This window comes from Erinaceus europaeus, chromosome 1 (assembly GCF_950295315.1).
Source record: "Erinaceus europaeus chromosome 1, mEriEur2.1, whole genome shotgun sequence".
Classification (NCBI taxonomy): domain Eukaryota; kingdom Metazoa; phylum Chordata; class Mammalia; order Eulipotyphla; family Erinaceidae; genus Erinaceus; species Erinaceus europaeus.
This window is the reverse complement of record NC_080162.1, coordinates 154,244,479-154,264,986: the sequence shown is the minus strand read 5'-3', so window position 1 is coordinate 154,264,986 and position 20,508 is coordinate 154,244,479. Positions and strand designations below refer to the sequence as shown.

General features: G+C 36.8%; 1 protein-coding gene across 3 annotated transcripts in view; it reads right to left on the bottom strand.

The window, feature by feature from the left end:
- Positions 1-3,085: 3,085 nt before the first annotated feature.
- PCMTD1 (protein-L-isoaspartate (D-aspartate) O-methyltransferase domain containing 1) overlaps positions 3,086-20,508 on the bottom strand; it is a 73,360-nt gene continuing 55,937 nt past the window's right edge. For all 3 annotated transcript variants that reach the window (XM_007515969.3, XM_060198494.1, XM_007515971.3), the window contains 3 exons: positions 19,867-20,038; positions 15,679-15,802; positions 3,086-6,142 (listed from right to left, as the gene is read on the bottom strand). In XM_007515969.3, coding sequence (XP_007516031.1) covers positions 5,775-6,142; positions 15,679-15,802; positions 19,867-20,038 — 664 coding nt within the window. In that variant the 3' untranslated portion in view covers positions 3,086-5,774. The remainder of the gene's footprint in view (positions 6,143-15,678; positions 15,803-19,866; positions 20,039-20,508) is intronic.

Sequence of the window (20,508 nt, the reverse complement as noted above, 5' to 3'; positions counted from 1 at the left end):
GTAGAACATTAAGCCACCTCTGGATGGGAAAGCCGCCCAATTGGTTGCAATCATTTTCTTGAGTGGTCTTGCAACACTCCCTGAATTAGGGTTTCTTAAAAAAATGTTTAGTACATATGAGAGTTTTTCACATATGGCAGAGAGGAGAAAGAGATAAGCTAGTGTCATTCCAGCACATGCAATGTTGGGGACTTAACCAGGTACCCGAGGCCTAAAAGTTGAATGCTGTGAGTTAACTCCCCAGCCAGGAAGATCCTTTTTTGAGGGCACTGGTAACACAAGTGCTAACAGCAGACTTGCTCAACAACATGCCTGTACTCAAATATGAATAGTCTGGGGTAACTTCGTAAATAGGTATTTCAGAAAAGCTTTTGGTTTTACCTTCAGTTACTATTTTCAGAGATAGCTACAATAGTTCTTTCAGACAGACAGAAATAATAGAAACAAAACTCCAACAGTCCCAGTTTAGGCAACATTCCTAGGTGACCAGAATGGGAGACAAAAATCAGTGAGTGAACTGTCAAATTCCCCAACCACATGTTGCAAAATAAAATCACTTGCCATCTTCCCAGTATGTTTTCAGTTCCTTTATATTCTACTATAGGTAAATACTGCCCTCTTTTGGCAATGTATTTAAACTTCAATATGTGAGTATACTGATGAAACTACAGATCAGAAGGAAAATTTAATTTCCATGAACAAGAATCAATTAAAAAATTAATAAACTTCAAGTATGTTTGACACTGTCCATGTGCCTTTGTGGTCTAAGTACACCTGTAAATCAAAGTCAATTTCTCCCTTTCAATCCATCACCATGACTATTCTCTAGCCAATACTTGATTTGAAGGAGACAGAGTTGTGCTTTTTATTTTCAGTTCAAAACATAGTACCGGGAGTTGGGCGGTAGTGCAGTGGGTTGAGTGCACATGGCGCCAAGCACAAAGACCGGCTGAAGGATCCCGGTTCCAGCCCCTGGCTCCCCCATCTGCAGGGGAGTCGCTTCACAAGCTGTGAAGCAGGTCTGCAGGTGTCTGTCTTTATCTCTCCATCTTCCCCTCCTCTCAATTTCTCTGTCCAACAATGACATCAATGACAACTACAATAATGGCAACAAAAGGGAAAATAAAATAATATAAAAATCATAAAAGAACATTTAAAAACTTTCTAGTTTAGAAACCTAAGCTGAAGGGGAGAGGTGGTGGCATACCTGATTAAGTGCTACAGTGCACAAGGATGTAGGTTCAAGCTACAGGGTCCCCACCTGCAGTAGTTTCATGAGTGGTGAAGTAGTGCTGCAGGTGTCTGTGTGTGTCTCTCTCTCTTATCGCCTCCTCCCCTCTCGATTTCTCTCTACCCAGTTAAAAAAAAAACAACTGACATTAACAAAAAAAAAAAATCTGATTTTCTTCTGTGAAAACAGTTATAACTGCAAGACACCAAAAAGAACCATGGAACACAGCTGCTAGGGTGACTGCAGGTACTTTTTCAAAAATGGTTTGGACTACTCTGCAGCAACAACCTGTGTACTGTGCATATACAAGAGTCCAAAAATAAAGTGTAAAAGCCAACAAGGTAATTAAACAATGAAGTCTAACTCACTGTCACAATATTTGCTTAATCAAATTAACTAGAAATTAGGAAACTAACTTGATTAACTTCAGTATCAAAAGGACTCATTTAATGTTGAAGATTTGATTCACCAAATAGGCACAGCAATCTTAAAGTGAAAATTTAAAGGACTTGCACCAGAGTAGAGAATGGGGGAGGGGCTTTCAAAATGCACCTCTATATTTATCGTAGCATTATTCATAGTTATAAATGGAAAACCACCCAAGTGTCCAGTGACATATGACTGGATTAAATATATGATAAATCTCTATCTGTATGAATACCGCTCTGATAATTTTTAATGAAATCCCAATATTTGCAAAAATATGGATAGACCTACAGGGTCTGATATCCAATGAAGAGAAGATACAGAACTGTTTAACTTCATATGTAGATGGTAAAAGAGACTTTTGAGCAAATACAACAAAAACAAACTCTTGGGCAGTAAAAAACAAAATAATATTACCAGGACAGGGGAAGAGAGGTGGACAGATAGGATAAGAAGGCCCACTGGTTTAGAAAAAGACTGGTCATCATGTAGTACAGATGTTGATTTACAAAACTGTATATACTTAAGATCTATATGCTAGTATAAACTATATTACTTCAGTTAAAAAAATTAAGATTTTAGTGGGAACTTTGTAAGACTTGAAAAGATACAAAAAAAACCTCCAAAAGCATCAAAGTCTCTATTTTACATCATTACATACTAAATAGACAAAATCACTATCAAATGTGACAATATGCAGTAACTGAAGTAGTCACACAGGAGATACATGTTAGCCTAGTTTGGGGAAACAAATTTACATTGATTGCCTAAGAAAGGTGAGTGTAAGCATCACCCACTAATTCTACTACATGAACACCCTGAAGGCTGTTTGCACACAGTCAAAAAATGTTCACTGCCCATTTACAGGAACAAATGTCCACCAACAGTAGTATTCTGTATTAATGAGTTGTCAGTGAAATACAACTATACACAATATAGATCAATCTCCTAAAGGTGAAATGAAAGTAAGCTGTATAAGGAATGCAGTTAAGACTCTACTTATGTAAAGTTAAGCATGTTAAGTAACATATTTTTTAGAGAAGTATATGCGATTTTTTAAAAAGCTATAGCAAATCAAAGTAATGATGAACAAAAAGATTACTGCTGAGAAGAGAGGGACTGAGATCAGATTCAGAATGGGTATACAGATAGTGGTGCTATCAGTAGTTAAAACTAATAGGTAGGTATACACATGTACTTACTTACATGCATACACTCAATTAGAATCCCTTTGTGTGTACCTTAGGAATATCATTTATATATTTAAAAACTTTGCTTTTTAAACTACATACTTCAGAGGCAGTAACCAAAAACATGTTCAAATATAGACAACTGTATCCTGGAATAAAACATCTACTTATAGTTGTATTTCTATTTTATAAATTTAAAAGAGAAAAAAAGAAAATAGAGGCCACTGAAGAATGATGCTTAGTTATATGCAACCATTTATTTAAAATAATTTTCAAGTCTTCCTATAATTTAACATGTTTCGGTTCACTTTTATCGTCTCAAACAGCTAAAAACCATCACTTACATTTCTTTGTATTTTCTTCTAACCACTAAGTATACTATTTTACTGACTTTTTTCTTTACTAATACTAGAAACATATATCACCAATAAGCAGTGTTAATTTTACATTACTTTTGGTGTTTATGGTGGTGTTGACTATCTCTTGAGACTGAGATGTTGGATAGTATTTTAAGCTGCTTCAAGCTAGCTGGTTCCTTCAAGAAAATTCAGTCCACCTTCCTAGATGTACTTTCTCATTGTAAAATAAAAGACTACTGTGTAATCTAACTTTAATATTCCATGAATATATTTCTCATCATTTTTACTTAATGTTACTTCACCTTTGCTACTTATCCACCTACAAAGAGAAGTATCCATACTCAAGAAAGCACGAATTCATTAAAAAATAAACACAAACCCAAAATACTTTTATTCTAAAATATCCCCAATGGTGTGTAAAAGGGCTTTCATTTGAATTTCCACTTTTCATTTCTATTTATTTAAAGTCAGTAATAAAGTCACAACTGTAAAATGAATGCATTTAAAAACACAGTAACAAAATATTCAATTATGAAAATCTATTGTACACTTTGCTAAAGTCAACAGAACGAGAGAAGATATGAAAAAAGCCAATTTTCAAATATATCCTGAAGAAAACTCTATGGTAAATAGTAAAATCACTTAAGAATATGCAATGTTTACATATATGGACACCAACTGTAACAACATAAGTGGACAATGCAGATAAAATAACTCTCCTCAGATTTCCTAAAATGGTTAGTTCAAAATAAGTTGAACATCTCAACAAATGACAACCATGTGACATTTTTTTATGACAGCAATGAGATGGAATATTTACTAAAAACAACCGAGTAACCATCTAAGAATAACAGAGATGCCCTTCTATGCCTGATCCCTAAATCCAGTCACTGCTCTTAAGTAAAACCCTTCCACAAAATTATCTTTCACATTTTTAAAATATTATTACTTATTTGGGCTAATCCATGCTTAGAATAGTTCAAGCATTTGTTTTTAGATGTGTGGAATCAGAAGTGCTAAGATTGTATAAACTGTTTATGAGTTAGCAATGGTTGTATCTTAGCAGAGAGAGAGTAATAATTTCACTACACAATAACTGGGTTACTTAAGCCTAACTCATCGACAACTAAAATAGGGATGCTGGTGGTAGTAAGTCGTTCTCACTTTTCTCCTTTAAAAAATATATTATCCATGTAACAGTAGTAAATATGCCATACCATATACTTTATTAACAAGGAATGACAGTTTTCAGGTCATGGCAGGAAGAAAAGACACTAATAGTGGCATGTGCTATTTCATCAGCTACAACTAATTTCAAATGGTAATATAAGTATTGATATTAAGCAAATAATAATAATGATGAAAAGAAAGCATTATAATTTTACCCAAAGAAATAAAACAGTATGGGAAGAAATTAAATACAACACAGGTCCCAAAGTTTACACTATAATTCTGAACAGAATTTTCTAAAGCAAAAGGCATCTACATATAATTTCTGTGAATATTTCTTATACTAAACAAAACTGAATTTCAAAGCAAATGTTGGCTAGCTCAGTCCTACCATGTCATAGACAGATATTCTGATGAACTAGAAATTCCATTTGCTAAAGTGCAACTGCTGACCAAACTTATGCTGGTCCACCTACTTCAGTCACCCCAGAGTGACTAAACTATCATGCCTATTTTACTCACTGTGCTATCAACAATCACATAGAAAATGGATTTTTTAAGCCTAGTATTTTTCTTAAACAGAGGACTATAGAAAAAAATTCTAAATATGTCACCTTCTAAAACTCCAGGAAATATAACCTCATTATTTTTAAATACTGAAAATGCAGAGTCCATACAAATTAAGGACTACATTAAGTGTATAAAGTGTATACTTGCTTTACTTTAATATTTACTTGATGTGCTCTTAAAATCTCTATGAGAGAAGCAGACATTTTCTCCAGACCTTTTGGCAACAGATTCAAAAGCAAAAGTAGCAGTGCTGTTGAATTCCATCAAATATCCTTTTTTAAAGCTAAATTCTTCAATGTCTGTATTGTTATTGCACCCATATTGCCCGGAATAACATCTATATCAACTCAGCAATAGTGATTACAACAAAGTAAGGTAAGTGGATCTACAAAGCATTTGAATTCCTTATTAGGTAAGAAAACTTTCATCAAAGAAATGCAGACAACTGCAATTCAAATCAGAGTACATAAGCTTAACAATTATCTAATGTTATGTAAAATTAAATCTAACCCTCATCACAACAAATCTGTAAGGAATCAGAAAAAGTTTTACAGTACACAAAATCTTGACTATTGTTGCATTTCCACTCTTGAAGTCACTCTGATTTAAAACAGCAATTGTTCCAAGATTTAAAAAAAAATAGATTGTATAAAAGGAATTCTTTTAAATCACTGAATACATCATTTTTATTACTAAGACAGAAACAAATTAAGCTTTTTATTTTCACTATAATTTGCTCTGATGAAAGACTTTAATTTCTACCAAATGCTACATGTTCAAAACTAAAGGAATAATCAGTAGCTATTCTTTCTTTCTTCTTGATCTAAGTTACTTCTCTCTAAAATATGTCAAGTAAGCTTTTAAAGATTCAGGGAGGGGCAGCTTCATGATTTTTTCTCTCAGTAAATTCTGAGGTGGTTCCTCAGGTTTCATGGATTCACTGTGATCTTTCTCGTCCTCTTCTTTGTTATCTTCTTCCATTTTTTCATCCTCCTCACTGTCTAGGGGCTGAGGAATTAGCTGATTACCCACAAATACGTAAGTGTTAATTCTCTGTTTAACTCTCTTTCTTTTCCTTTTGGGTGGAGCTCTTTGAGGAATCCCTCTGGCTTGCATCTCATCATTTATAAAATTTCTAAGTGTGCGTCGAATATAAATACGAGCCAAGTCTTGTAGATTCCTGACAGCACAGGGGGCTAGAAAAAAAAAAAAACACATACAAAATATTTAAAAAGTAGAGTGTTAAATACTGTCCATTTCTTCATAAAACAATTAGTAAAACTATTAGAAGACAAGAAGCATAAAAACTCAAACTTGCATCTCAAGTATAGAGGACAGAAGAGAGAGCAAAGATTTTTACAGAGAAATATATTCTGTGTTTGTGTTCCCTTGTATAGACATAAACATTCTTTGGAAGCATAAATAAGAAATTAGACAAAGAGTACATGTGCATTTAAAACTTTAGGGGCACTTTGGGAAAGGAGAGCACAAAGTCAAACATAGACTGGACATGGTGTATTGCACCAAAGCAAAAGGACTCTGTGGAGGGAGGATAGGAAGAAAATTTGGGGGGCCTATTACATAATGAAATTGTATGTATATGTCAATGATTGTACTGTAAAGCATTAACCCCCATGATAATTATTTTTTAAAAAAGGGTAGGAGTATAAATAAGGAGATTTTATCTGTTTTTTAAGACTTGATTTAAGCCATATTAAAAAAAAACCCTCAAAGTTAACATGTAAATAGCTGCCTTTGTGTAATAAAGCTATTATGCACAGAAATGCTTGTGCATGCAAACATAAGAGAGGGATAATTTCTGTCTTCCTGTAAGTCAACAAATAATACTGGTTCATAGAAAAAGGGTTATCAGTAACTATCCTGTAAACAAACAGCCCAAAGAAACAATGAAGTTTTCTTTAACTTAGCAATGTCTATTTTCTGACAGAAAGTCCTTTGCATAACCAATATGCTGTCTCCCCAATGTCATCATTTCTTTTTCATCTGCCTTTGGTCCTTGCTTTTGAAAGCTTCTCTTCCATATTTTTCTGGCCTAACATTTAAAATCCTACCTTCTTCAATTACCAGTATGTGGTCTGTATCAACCGTAAGATCCAGCCACAGAGAGGCTTCTGTAAGTATTAGTCTTGCAGAATACAGCATTCTGCCCGAGAGTCCCAAGGTAAGACCAGTATTCTTCCCACTGTACCACAGTGCCCCAGCTATACCTACTCAGACAGTGGTTAGACCCTGATTAATAGATATAGTCATTCAAAAATACTAAGACAAGAATTAATTAAAAGATCCATGAGCACATTCCTAGAAGCCTACTATACACTTTTTCCTCAAAACTTTCTATTTTCAACTTCTTGCTAAAATCTAAAATAAAGAATTTCAAGGAGTCCTAGGCACAGTTAGTTAGAAACTGGTTGTTCTTTAAAAAGAAAAAAAAAAGTTCATTCTATTGCTTGGTTCTGCCCTAAATGATCTTACGTAAACAATGAAACTGTATAGAACACTTGGCACTCAAGTTCTATTTCTGACAGACAGTGACAAGTTTTGTGAATGTGACTAGTTAACAACAGAAGTATAATCTCATCCCTTAGTTATTCAAATGTGGAGATTCCAAGTATGCGTGAGGTCAACCCATATTCATCCTTTCCCTACTGGCAAGGAAAGGAAAAGGAAAAAGGAAAAAGGAAAAAGGAGGAGTTGGAGAAGGAGGAGGAGGAGGAGGAGGAGGAGAAGAAAGGAAAGCACATGGTGAAATCTGCACTATGTGTGGTATATTGCAGCAAAGTAAAGGATACTGGAGAAAGGGGAAGTAGAAAGAAAGGGCTTTGGGATGATTGTGTAGAAAGACTTGGGTAAGTGGTGGGAGTGGTGTGCAGATACCTACCATGAGGAGAGAAGAGACTGTATCCATGTGTCAGCAACTGTTCTGTAAATCATTATTTCCCCAATTAAATAATTTGGGAAATGAATTTAAAAATTTTAATGCATAAAATAACCACCGACTTTACCTACCTCCAAAAATTGATAATATTTAACATCCATTCATTTGTTAAACTATATCCCTGGTATTCATTTAGATGGAGTAGATGACTTAGCTAATAAAGTCTTGGCTCTTGTCTGGGGAAAACAGTAAATAAAGTGGTTATCAGAAGAAAAGTAACATAAGGGTTTGATTCCTTTCTACTGGACAGTTTTTTTAAAAAAGTCTCATTAATGAAGCCATTTCTGAGCTAGGCTTTACATATGAGCAACGTGTGTGTGTGTGTGTGTGTGTGTGTGTGTGTGTGTGTGTGTGTGTGTGTGTGTGTGTGTGTGTGTCAGTGTGTCTCAGTTCTGCTTATGAGTGGTGCAGGAGATTACACCTGGCACCCTGGAGCCTCAAGTCTTTTCTATAACTATTTTCCCAGCCTCTACAACCAACAGTCATTAGACGTTTTAAAGCCCTAAAAGATAAGTAAGTTTAGCATGTGCAAGGATATGTGAGAAGGATAAAAAAGTTTGCAGCAAGAGAGTAGTGACAGGTGATCTGACTATTCATGAATGTAAAGAAGATGGATTGCATTTACCATGCAGTTATTCAAGGGTTTTCAGAAGGCAGAGATTATAATACAATTGAAATGAAGTTCTGGCTCTTTAGTGGGATACATACTATAAAGTAGAAGTAGGCAGTCGGTTGGAACATGCCTATAATCTACTTAAGATGTTACTACAGGGAGTTACGCGGCTAGCGCAATGGGTTAAGAGCACATGTTGTGAAGCGCAAGGACTGGCGTAAAGATACCAGTTCGAGCTCCCAGCTTCCCACATGCAAGGAGGTCATGTCACAAATGGTGAGGCAGGTCTACAGGTATCTATCTTTCTCTCCCTGACTGTCTTCCCCTCCTCTCTCAATTTCTCTCTGTCCTATCCAACAAAGACAGCAATAACAACAACAACAATAATAACCACAACTATAAACAAGGGCGACAAAAGGGAAAAAATGGCCTCCAGGAGTAGTGGATTCGTAGTGCAAGCAAAGAGCCCCAGGAATAACCCTGGAGGAAAGAAAAAGAAAAAGAAAAAAAAGATATTACTACACTTTGACAGAGCTGTGTAAAGGGAGTGTGCCGGTACAGATGTGAACAAGTTGACAAATCTGGAAAAAGACAAATTGGATGGATGGATGGATGGATGGATGGATGGATGGATGGATGGATGGATGGATGGATGATGGATGAATAGGCAGGCAGGCAGGCAGGCATAGGGCCCAGGTAGTGGTGCACGTGGTTAAGCACACTTAATATAAAGGACCTGTGCAAAGATCCAGGTTGGAGCCCCTGCTCCCCAGCTGCAGGGGGGATGCTTCACAAGGGGTGAAGCAGGTTTGCAGGTGTCTTTCTCCTCGTCCTCTCTCAATTTCTCTCTGTTCTATCCAATAAAATGGAAAGGAAAAAAAAGTGGCCAGTAACAATGGAGAGAAGGATCTATTCGAGGTCTAGGCCCGTCATACCTGTTTGGGAATCTCAGGACTCCCCGAATAGGGCCCCAGCTGATGGGGTGGCTTGGTAGTGACTAAAGAGTCATAGTTAAAGTATGCCAGTCTCTTGCTGCCCTTATTCAGCTTTTGCAGTCCTTGCTTTGATAAGGTTAGCTTTGGAGTGAGTGAGGGAAGCATAATAGGAAGTAGGTGAGGAAGGTATCTAAGTCTAAGTAGACACTATTTCAATAGGAACTTTATGATGTCTCTTTAGGTCTTTCTACTTGCTTGTTTCATTTATTGACTCACTGCAGACTATTGTGCACTTTTGCTTTCAGGTTTATATTTTGCCCTAATTTATGGATACATGTGAACATATACCCTGTCTCATGGAACCTGGTCTATATCTGTGTTTTGGGACTTTGTTAGGAAGTGAATTTCCACCTGAAATGGAATTAGAGAATTCAATGAAAGAAAATGTCTCACCCGAGTAATGAGGGTGAAGGGTTGACATTCCATGCCTAATGTCTCTGGACAGTCTGAAGTGAGATTCCTCTCTCCATTGTTACTGGTCATTTCTAACAGGAACAACACAATAGACCCCTTTGTGGGGCCCCATAGAACCTTGCCCTCAATGTGGATCAACAACGGTAGAAAATGTTCCATCCTCCAAAGGATGGAACATAGTCTATCTTCCACCAGAGGAAGATGGGTCCTAAAATTGGGGCAGCTTGCAACGTTCCTACTCATGACCACAGAATGTGAGCTCAGATCTACAGGGATGCAGAGGTCCTAAGCTGAATACATAGGCTCCTAAGCTGAATCTGGGCCCCAGATCACATCAAATTGATGGGGTTTACAGTCAACAATAGTTATATACCTTTCCCATATTTGGGAGCTACTCTCTTCCCTGATCCAGCTTTCTAGTCCTTTTCCTAGCCATGGCATCACATTTCCCCAGACAGTAACTTGGATCAGATGTCAGGCTCAGGAGAAGGAAAAACAAAAAACAAAAAAACTAGTATAGTCATGCGCCCTTTGGAATATAACTAAAATAGGCCTACTAACTATCTACAAAACAGAGACACCCCCCCCCCAACTCTTCATATGAACTATTCCAGCCTTTTAGGTTCATGATTAGATAACAATTTGTTTGGCTCTATATGTTGACTCTTTTTTTCAGTCACCAGGTCCCAGATGCTACCATGTTGCCAACCTGACTTCCCTGGACAGACAACCCCACCATTATGTCCTGGAGCCCTGCTTCCCCAGAGCCCTGTCCCACTAAGGAAAGAGAGAGATAGGCTGGGAGTATGGGTCGACCTGTCAATGCCCATGTTCAGTGGGGAAGCAATTACAGAAGCCAGATCTTCCACCTTCTGTACTCCATAATGACCCTGGATCCATACTCCCAGAGGGATAAAGAATAGGAAAGCTATCAAGGGAGGGGATGGGATACAGAGTTCTGCTGGTGGGAATTGTGTGGAGTTGTACCCCTCTTATCCTATATGTTTTTTTTTTTTTTGTCAGTGTTTCCTTTCTGTAAATAAAAGTTAAAAAAAAAAAAAAAAAAGTCCGCCAGGAGCAGTGGATACATAGTGCCAGCATTGAGTCCCAGTGATAACCCTGGAGGAGGGGAAAAAAACAACAACAACAGACAGACAGAATGACTGACAGAATGACAGACAAAATGGAGATAAAATAGAGAGAGGATCGGCTGTGGAAGATCTTACAGTTCAAACAACTAAACAGCTACAAGTGTCAGTTGCTTACAGGACAAAGAGGAAGAAGAGAAATATAAACAGAAAGAAAATTAAAAATATCATGTTTTCTGTCAAATTTGAGGTTTCTGTTACATATTCAGAATGAGGATTTCAAAGCATATCAATCACCATTTCATTTTTTTTTTTTAATGTAGAAACTCAAAGCTAGATGAGGAAAGAATAACTTGCTAAAGACCTTGGAGGTCATAGGTGACATGTGCTGAGACCTGAACAGATATCTGACTGCAAAGACTATACTCTTTTCCAGCCATAACCATAACTACTTAAACCATGACCCAGGGACTGAAGGAAGGTTAGCACTTAAAACAGAAAAAAGTCATCAGCACATGCTGATATGCAAAGTAAGACTAAGAGCTAGAGAAGAATGTTGGAAAGGAAGTACAGAGAAGGACTACGAGAAAGAAGAGAGAGGAATAAATTTATAAGAGTTTAGACATAATGCAGGAGTTAAGAAGCAGAAGTTATAACTGGCCTTTTTTAGCTGGTCTTTATTCTTCAATCTCTCACACATTCTATTCTATTCTCTTTCAACACCTTAATTATGTCCATTTGCTGCCATCACTCTGCTTATTCTAGGGATGCTGTTAAAATAAGCCTTTCAATCCTATCTGCCAAAATACCTCAACTTCCCAAGAAAGGCCCAGAGTAGGAAAGAATTCAGAATTGACTTTAGTATCTTGTTAACATTCAGAAGTCCTAAAATAGCATCCACATAAGTTTAATTTAAAAGGTCTTCTGAACAATACAAAAACTTCTGAGATAATTCTTAGTACTACATTCAAAAATCCCCAACATTTTCTATTCTTTAACATCCCCTTGTGTTTAATGCTTTCAGCTTTAAGATAAGGACTTAAAGGACAAGACAATACTAATCCTGGCTGCTATAAAATTTTATTTTGAATTGAAGCTTTCACTTAATATTTTAACTAAGGATATCTCCAACACACATTTAAACGGTTTGTGCAAAGGTAGTTCTTACAGAAATCTAGCACTCTGCACTTTTATTTTTATTTCATTAACAATGAATGAAAAGGGCATTTAATGGGACTGGGTGTGATGTAACTGGTTGAGTGAACATGTTACAGTGCTCAAGGACCCAGGTTTGAGTCCCCGGTTCCCACCTGTAGGGGGAAACCTTCACAAGTGGTAAAGCAGGGCTGCAGGTGTCTTTCTGTCTCTCTCCCTACCCTCTCAATTTCTGGCTGTCTCTATCCAGTAAATTAAGATAATTTGAAAGGGGGGGGGGCATTTTATTTAAGTTAGACCCACAAAAACCAGTAAGTTTTGGCAGCTTCGTACTACTCAATGTGGTATTACAACTTATAAGTATTAATTCTCTTTAGTTCCTCGTGATAACTGATTTATAATAAGGACTATACATTTGGCTTCCCGTTCTAGACACTGAGCTCCTCAAATCCTTGAGATTTCCTAGGTAATGACAACATAAGGGTTAAAAGTGATTTTCAGCTTTCCTGAATTTCTTTTTCTACATTATTTATTTAATGAGGAGAGATACAGAGAGAAAGATACTGATTTATTTAATGAGGAGAGATACGGAGAGAAAGATACTGAAAGGAAGTACTGTTTAGATGTGGTTTGTGGTAGTGTTGGGGATTGAAGATGGGCCCTCAGAGCCTCAGGCATGAAAGTCTTTTGCATAACAATCATTCTATCTCCACAGCCAGACTTTTGGCTTTTTAAAGAAGTTCTTGAGTTTATGTTAATAAGGTGACTTCCTAAGGATGCTGGGTTGTAGAGTTTGCCAGAAACAACAAATCAGGTAATCAGAAGATTAAAATGTTAAGGGCTGGGGAGACTGTATCATAATTATGCTCTAAAATCACAGGTTCAATCCCCAACACCACCATAAGTCTGAGCTGAGCTGAGTAGTGCTATAGTCTATGTATTTATCCCTCTGTATCTTTACCATTAAAATAAATAAATTAATAAATAAATAGAGGTTGGAATGTTCAGTCCCTCGCCCTCAAGCAAGGAAGAGAGGCTAAATTTATGATAAATTAATCAGTAGTTCATGTCTTCCTAAATACCTTAACCTAAGCGATCCAGAATACTTCGAGGGCTGATGACACGTGGAGGTGCTGAGAAGCTGGTATATGTCTTTCTCACATCTTGCCTTGTATGTCAATTCCATCTTGCTGTTCCTAAATTGAATTATTTTGTAATAATTTAAAAATCTAGAAAATAATTATTTTCCTGGATATTTGTGATCTATACTAGCACCATTTTTAATTCTAGGAGAGACTCATTAGAGCCTCTCATTTACAGCCAGGATGTCAGAAATACAGGTGACAACCTGAACTTGCAAATGGTGAGTGACTGTGGGAAACGAAGGAGCAGTTATGTGGGTTCAGTTAGTATCAGAACTGAGTTAGGCTACTGGACTCCTAGCTGATGTCCACATTAAACTGAAGAATTGTTTTGTGTGGAAAAACCCACAGATCTGAGTAGAGAAGTATTCAGTCAGTATTATGTAATGTGTTCTGCTTGTTGGTGTAGATGCAGGTGTGTGTGTGTTTGTGTGTGTGTGTGTGTGTGTGTGTGTGTGTGTGTGTGTGTGTGTGTGTGTGTGTGTGTGTGTGTGTTTTATCCTCTTTAATGGGCCTGCTCTGAATGTTGCCAAGCAATGTATTCTTATTTTTAAAAAATACTCTAAGTCTAAAAAAGAGAAAAAAAATATCTGAATTTAAATTGGATAAAAGTTAGCAATGAACCTGAAGAAATCTTATATTTTAGTAGCTGTTTAACATGAATGATTTCATAGCTACAAATTACATTTGACAAAAGGTTTGCATGAATATTCTTTAGGATTTTCACCGTACTAACATTCTTTTGATATTTTAATTCCCTACATGTAATAAATTTTCCCCTGAACATAAAGCTTTTTCTTTTCAACCCAAAATGTGACTTGTTCTTATTCTCCATATATCCTATTATATTGGCATAATTCTCCAGAAGTTATTGTTCTGTGAGCATTACTATGTAAGGCTTTTATTTCTTAATTAATAATAATCAGAATTCTTAGAGCTAAGAAATAGTTCACTGTGTAGAGTATGTGCCTTGCCATTCACACAACCCAAGTTTGAATCCTGGTACCTTAAAGGAGTGATACAGGCTCGAACTAGGGTTGGGTATAAGACACTATCCAAGTGAGCTATTTCGCCAGCCCTTATTTAGTATTGTTTTATTTTAAATTTGTCTTATAGTTCAGCTTCTTCATATACAATTAATTGGTTGTATAGTACAAATGAAAAAAATACTTGAAAACAGCTTCTGGATCATAAATGTCCAACATTTTCTTAGAACCTAAGCACCTAATTTCTTTCTAAATGAGGTCAAAACAAGAACTGTGAAGGATTATTCATTTTAAAAATGCATAAAGAGTAATGAACAGGTTTCCCCTTATGGCAATTCCTTATTAGTAAACTCTCTTCCTGGACCTAGGGGAGGAGCCAGCCAAGTTGTTGTAATTACCAAAGAGTATCACCGATCACAGCTATACCAGTCTCTCTCTTTCCTTTCTTTCTCCCCACCCCCCCTTCAGATTTATCACTGGGGCTCAGTATCTGCACTATGAATCCAGGCTCATGGTGGCCATTTTCATCCCCCCCCCCATTTTATTTGATAAGACAGACAGAAACTGAGAGGGAAGGGGAGATAGGGAGAGAAAGAAAAGATAGCTGCAGACCTGCTTTATCATTTGTAAATTTACCATGAGCATTCCCACTACAGGTGGGGAGGGAGAGCTTGAACTCAGGTTCTTGTGTGAGTCCTTGCACATAGTGCCATGTGTGCCTAACCAGGTACACTACTACCTGGCAACCACCAGTCTCTCTTCACCAAGCTCATTCCTCCCCAAATCAGGAGGATGATTTGGCTAAGTTTTACAGTTTGTCAGAAACAAGTGACCATGAGTGCCTCCATGATCTCCCTTTTCTTTACCTCTAAGGTATGTCTACTTAGAAGCATACAGTTTTAGCTTTGCACACCCACATTTTGACAGAGTAAGTCAGGTTATTTAAGTCACATGGGGTGGAGGATGGTGGTTATGGGGGGGGGGGGGTCTTAGCCAGTATCAGCTGTAACTGAGTGGGTAATTCTGTTCAATTTGTAGCAACAGATATAAACCCTATTCTTCACTGAGAACAACAGAATTGCACAAGGTGCAAAGCCCAATGCATCCTGCATAAAAGCTGAATAAATCCGCTAATATACTTAATTCTTCCTAATCATATACTTCATTAAAATATTAATGTTAAGTAATCCTGGAGGTGATACAGTAGTAGAGCTTTGGACTTGTGAACTTGAGCTCCTTAGCACAGCATATGCTAGAGTGCTGCACTGGTCTCTCTGTCTCTCTCTCCTCTCTAGTGCTATCTAAAAAGTTTTAAAAATAACAATGCATTTTTTTAAGTCCAAGCATAGGGCTGAAAAACACAAAGGACTAAAAGTTACTTACGGAGTCCCACAGAATCCGGTTTCCCATTATCATTCTTACTTGGTTGCACAAGTGGAGCAAATGAAACAGCAAGGATATTTTTACTTTCCCAAGTGTTCTGTCCAGTTCGCATAATCTGTGTTAACTATTGAGAGGAAATAAAGACTAGTTTAACCCTAAAATGTAATCATCATACAGTCATAACTTCAACAGAATAACTGCCAATGATTGCTAGATAATGACTTGTATTTGGATGTGGCCAAATTAATTAAAATATTTATAATACAGTAATACAGAAGGAACACAAATATTTGCTATTTGCTATTGCTAATAACGAAATATTACCATAGTGACTGACTCTGCTGACTGCTTATCGCAATAACACTCCAATCCATACCTGGTCATGACTTTGAAAACATGTATCTCACATCAATTTAATTATCTGACTAAAGCATTATACAAGTTTTCAATACTGTACTAATGAGGCAACTTCATGATCTTTCAGGATAACTAAAAAAAAAAAAAACTTTGATAGAACAGAGAGAAATTGGGGGGAGAGGGAAAGACAGAGGAGTTAAAGAAAGGAACAGAGAGAAAAAGACAGAGTGATACCTACATTACCATTTCACCACTCATGAAGCTTTTCCACTGCAGGTGGAAACTGGGAGCTTGAACCTGGGTCAATACGTGCACTTAACCAGGTGTGCCACCACCTGGCCTGGCCCTATAATTCTAACTTCACAATAAAATAAACCACAAAAGGATTGGAAATTTTACCTGCTCAAGAGTAGTCAAGATGGCTGAACAGATAGGCTCTATTTTTCTCACTTTCACCTCTCCATATCAATAGTAAGAGCACAATACATGGGGGGAGGGGGAGACAGCAGAGAAAGCAGGCTATCCACAGCAAAGGAAATGAAATGCCCTAATGTTCCAAAGACTTCATGTTCAATCTTTGGTAAGACAGACTCCCGGATTAAGGAAGCTCCTAAGAGTTCCAAACAACATAAATGCAAACAAACCTAAACTCACCAAGGTACATAATCCTGGGTTGTCAGAGAAGTCAAAACATATTTCTCTATGTAAAAATGTGTCATGACTTTTTCCTACAACTCAATAATAAAAATGACAATGATCAAAACTAAAACGAATTTTTTTTAAGAAGCAAGAGAAGTACAGGGTCACATAGAAAAGAACTGCCCCCATAAAACCATGAGTTTATTTCTCCCCAGGATCTATACATTCAAAGAAAAGACTACTAAAACACAGTCAAGATTCTGAATGGAAAAAACCTCCAACCCAAGAATACTCAATCCAGTGAGGCTATCACTCAGGCTTAATGGTTTTCCAGACAAACAGTTAAAGAAATTCATGACCACTTACCCAGCTCCACAAGGAATATTAAAGGGTCTTATTAAAAAGTAAAATATAAAATTATCTCACTCATATATGCAAATAATTGAAAGAAAACTTAGACTAAAGAACTGAGTTGCCAAAGGGAATTTGAATGAGGGTGAATTATTGATGGATTCCATGGGTGGAGAGGTGCCAGTGGACTTCAGTGTAGGGATATACTGATACTTTAGTGGTGATGTGATATAATAACATATTTTGAAAGAGGTGTAAAATTGCACTTCTAAAACCTTATAAACTAAGGATAGCTCATTTAAGTTTTCCTAAATAAGAAAACATCATTAAAATTTCACCTATTTAACAAATATCCATCAGAATCTTAGAGGGAAAAAGAACCTGATTCAGAACATGACACGTTCACACGTTCTTGGGAGTCCGGCAGTAGCACAGCAGGTTAAGCACAGATGGTGCAAAGCGCAAGGACTGTTAAGAATCCAGGTTCAAGCCCCCGGCTTCCCACCTGCACAGGGGGTCACTTCACAGACAGTGAAGCAGGTCTGCAGATGTCTTTCTTTCCCCCTGTCTTCCCCTCCTCTCTCCATTTCTCTCTGTCCTATCCAACAACAACTTATATCAGAAACAACAACAATAATAACTATAACAAGGGCAACAGAAGAGAATAAGTATTTTAAAAAATTAGTATCTTTAATTTGTAATTTTTAAAATAACTCCTAATAATATTTCATATCAGGATAGTCCTATATTGTTAACTATTTAGTAGACTTTAATGCTAAGTTAAATTTTAAAAAGCTTGAAAATAAAACTTTAAATGAAAGCAGAAAAAGAAGTTTATCTAGGAACCTCAACTCTGGAAACAATTCAAGTAGCAACAATTTTTCAATGAGTGACTTTTATATTACGCCTTTTTCCTAACATACAAACACCTTGCTAGGGAACATAGTACATGATAATAGTGAAATCCACTAAAGTGAAAATAACATGCTGTGTGATGCTAAAGAATCCTAACGAGTTTTAAACACTAAAACAGTATTGATCCCAGCCATCTTCAACAATCTATTTTCAAATGTACACACACCAAAAGATGTTTTAAATATCTCAGAGTTGGGTTGACATAAATATTAAAGATATTTTTTGAAATGAATCTTATATTTATTTTCTAAGATCACTGGAGCTTCACTACTCTTGGCCAGATTTTTCACAGAGGCAAAATTTCCCCATTATGGTGGACCAAGGCTCAAATCTCAAGTCACAAGCAGAGCAAAGCAGGAGGACTATCCACATGCTCTATCTATAAATTTTAAATAACTTGAATTTTCTGAATGAATTGTATCCAACACTATTTTTTGTTTCTCAAATATTTTAGTTTTCTGATGAGAGAGATACATAAAGAAGAAAGAGACAGAGACAAAGACCCCAGACTTAGGATTGACTCTAAGGCATGAAGAACTTTGGCACAGCCATTATACTATCTCCTTAGCCCCCTCCCACTCTTATTATATTTAGTGGTACCAATAAAAAAGTTAAGCAGCTAAGTAGGGCACCAAAGTAAAAACCCTGTGGTGAGGGGGAGGATGGACATGTGGCTTCCTGGGCCAGTGGGGGGTGGGGTGGGGGTGGGGGCGGTGGAATGGGATACAATCTTTTGGTGGTGGGAATGGTGTTTATGTACACACCTATTAAATTGTAGTCATATAAATCACTATTTAATTAATATGAGAAGGGGAAAACATTGTATGTCTAACAAAGGGACTTTTCAAAGTTAACCCAATTACCAAATAATGTGATGTTAACAATAACTATCCACTGTCTTCTTGAACCCCAAGATAGCAGGAACCTCACATTTCCACTATAGAGCCTAAACTTCCCCCAGTCCTGGGACCCTAGGGTAGGGCCCACTTTCCCGTATGCTTCTCCCAATTCTTATCAAATAATATTGCATCCGCTGATTGCAATCTAATCAACGCAACGAGTGCCACCCCAGCATACTTCTCGCAAATATATACCTGAAAGCAGTAGTGCACTAGAGTTTGCAGTGAGTACCCCCAACACTTTATCTCCACTATTCCATCCTTTGGGTCTATGATTGCTCAACAATTTGTTTGGCTTCGTATGTTAACTCTCTTTTCAGCCACCAGGTCAACGTCCATGTTCAGCGGGGAAGCAATTACAGAAGCCAGACCTTCCACCTTCTGCAACCCACAATGACCCTGGGTCCATGCTCCCAGAGGGATAGAGAATGAGAGAGCTATTGAGGAAGGGATGGGATATGGAGATTGGGTGGTGGGAATTGTGTGGAGTTGTACCCCCCCCCCATCCTATGATTTTGTTAATGTCTCCTTTCTTAAATAAATAAATAAATAAATAAATAAATAAAAGTTAAGCAGCTGAAGAATATTTTCAAATGAGTCTACTTAATATTGACTGAAGATTTTAAAATGTTATTACTAAAGTTGCTCAAGCCAAAGTCCAAATATAACTTCTTTTTGACATGTTCAAGAGACTAAACAATGTTCAAACAAAGCACTGGTTAAGATCATCAATTGGACACTTCTAGGTGAGGAAACTCAAAGAGGGAGTTGCCTGGCAAATGTCACTCAGGATACAGCAAAGTTTAAATTAAAAGGCCTTGTCTCTTATTTCTAGTATAAGAATCCTACTATTTATTATCTGGCTAAATAACTGAGAATCCATTTCAAGTTTTTTTTTCTAATATATATATATATATATGAAGGTAACTTTAAAAAAAAAAAATGACAATGGAACTTTAATGTCCCAGGTTAAATAAACCTGCTGTTTCCCATGCATTAAGGAAAAAGTAAGAATAGTGGTAGTTACCTGATCTTCTATAGGCATGACTAGGATGCCTCCAACTTTTAATAATATTTTCATGTAGTTTTCATGGTCTTTCTGGACTCCTGCTCCACAGTAAATTCGATCATACTGATGACTGTCAGATGCTATCTGGAGGCAATTACCAACCACAAATGCAGGTTCACAGAACTCAAATCTGCATGGAAAAATAAGTTTTAATACAGTTAAAAAAAGAGAGATTAGATCTAAAAATCTAACAATCCAGTTCTTTGAAATGGTGACATTACAAAATTTATAAGGATAAAATATGATTGTGAAATTTAATGGCTATGAAGTTTAGGATTTGTCAATATAATTTTATTATCACTAGCAGTATCCATATTTTCAAGATATTATTTTTCCACATGGAAATCTCATTTAAGATGGGAAAAAAATGACTAGAATAAAAAAGTCTATCACAACACCAATTTTGTGATACCACAAGTGATAAAAGAAGATCATTATGAGTCAAATAAGAAAAGTCTTCAACATTCCATTAACTTCTAAAACAAAGGTGGGGGGTGGGGAGTTGTCACTTTTGCGATGGACTATAGGTAGTGGCACAATTTTCACAAGATGCCACCAGTATTCTGACCCATGGAATCACTAAAATCAGGGAGTTTTTCT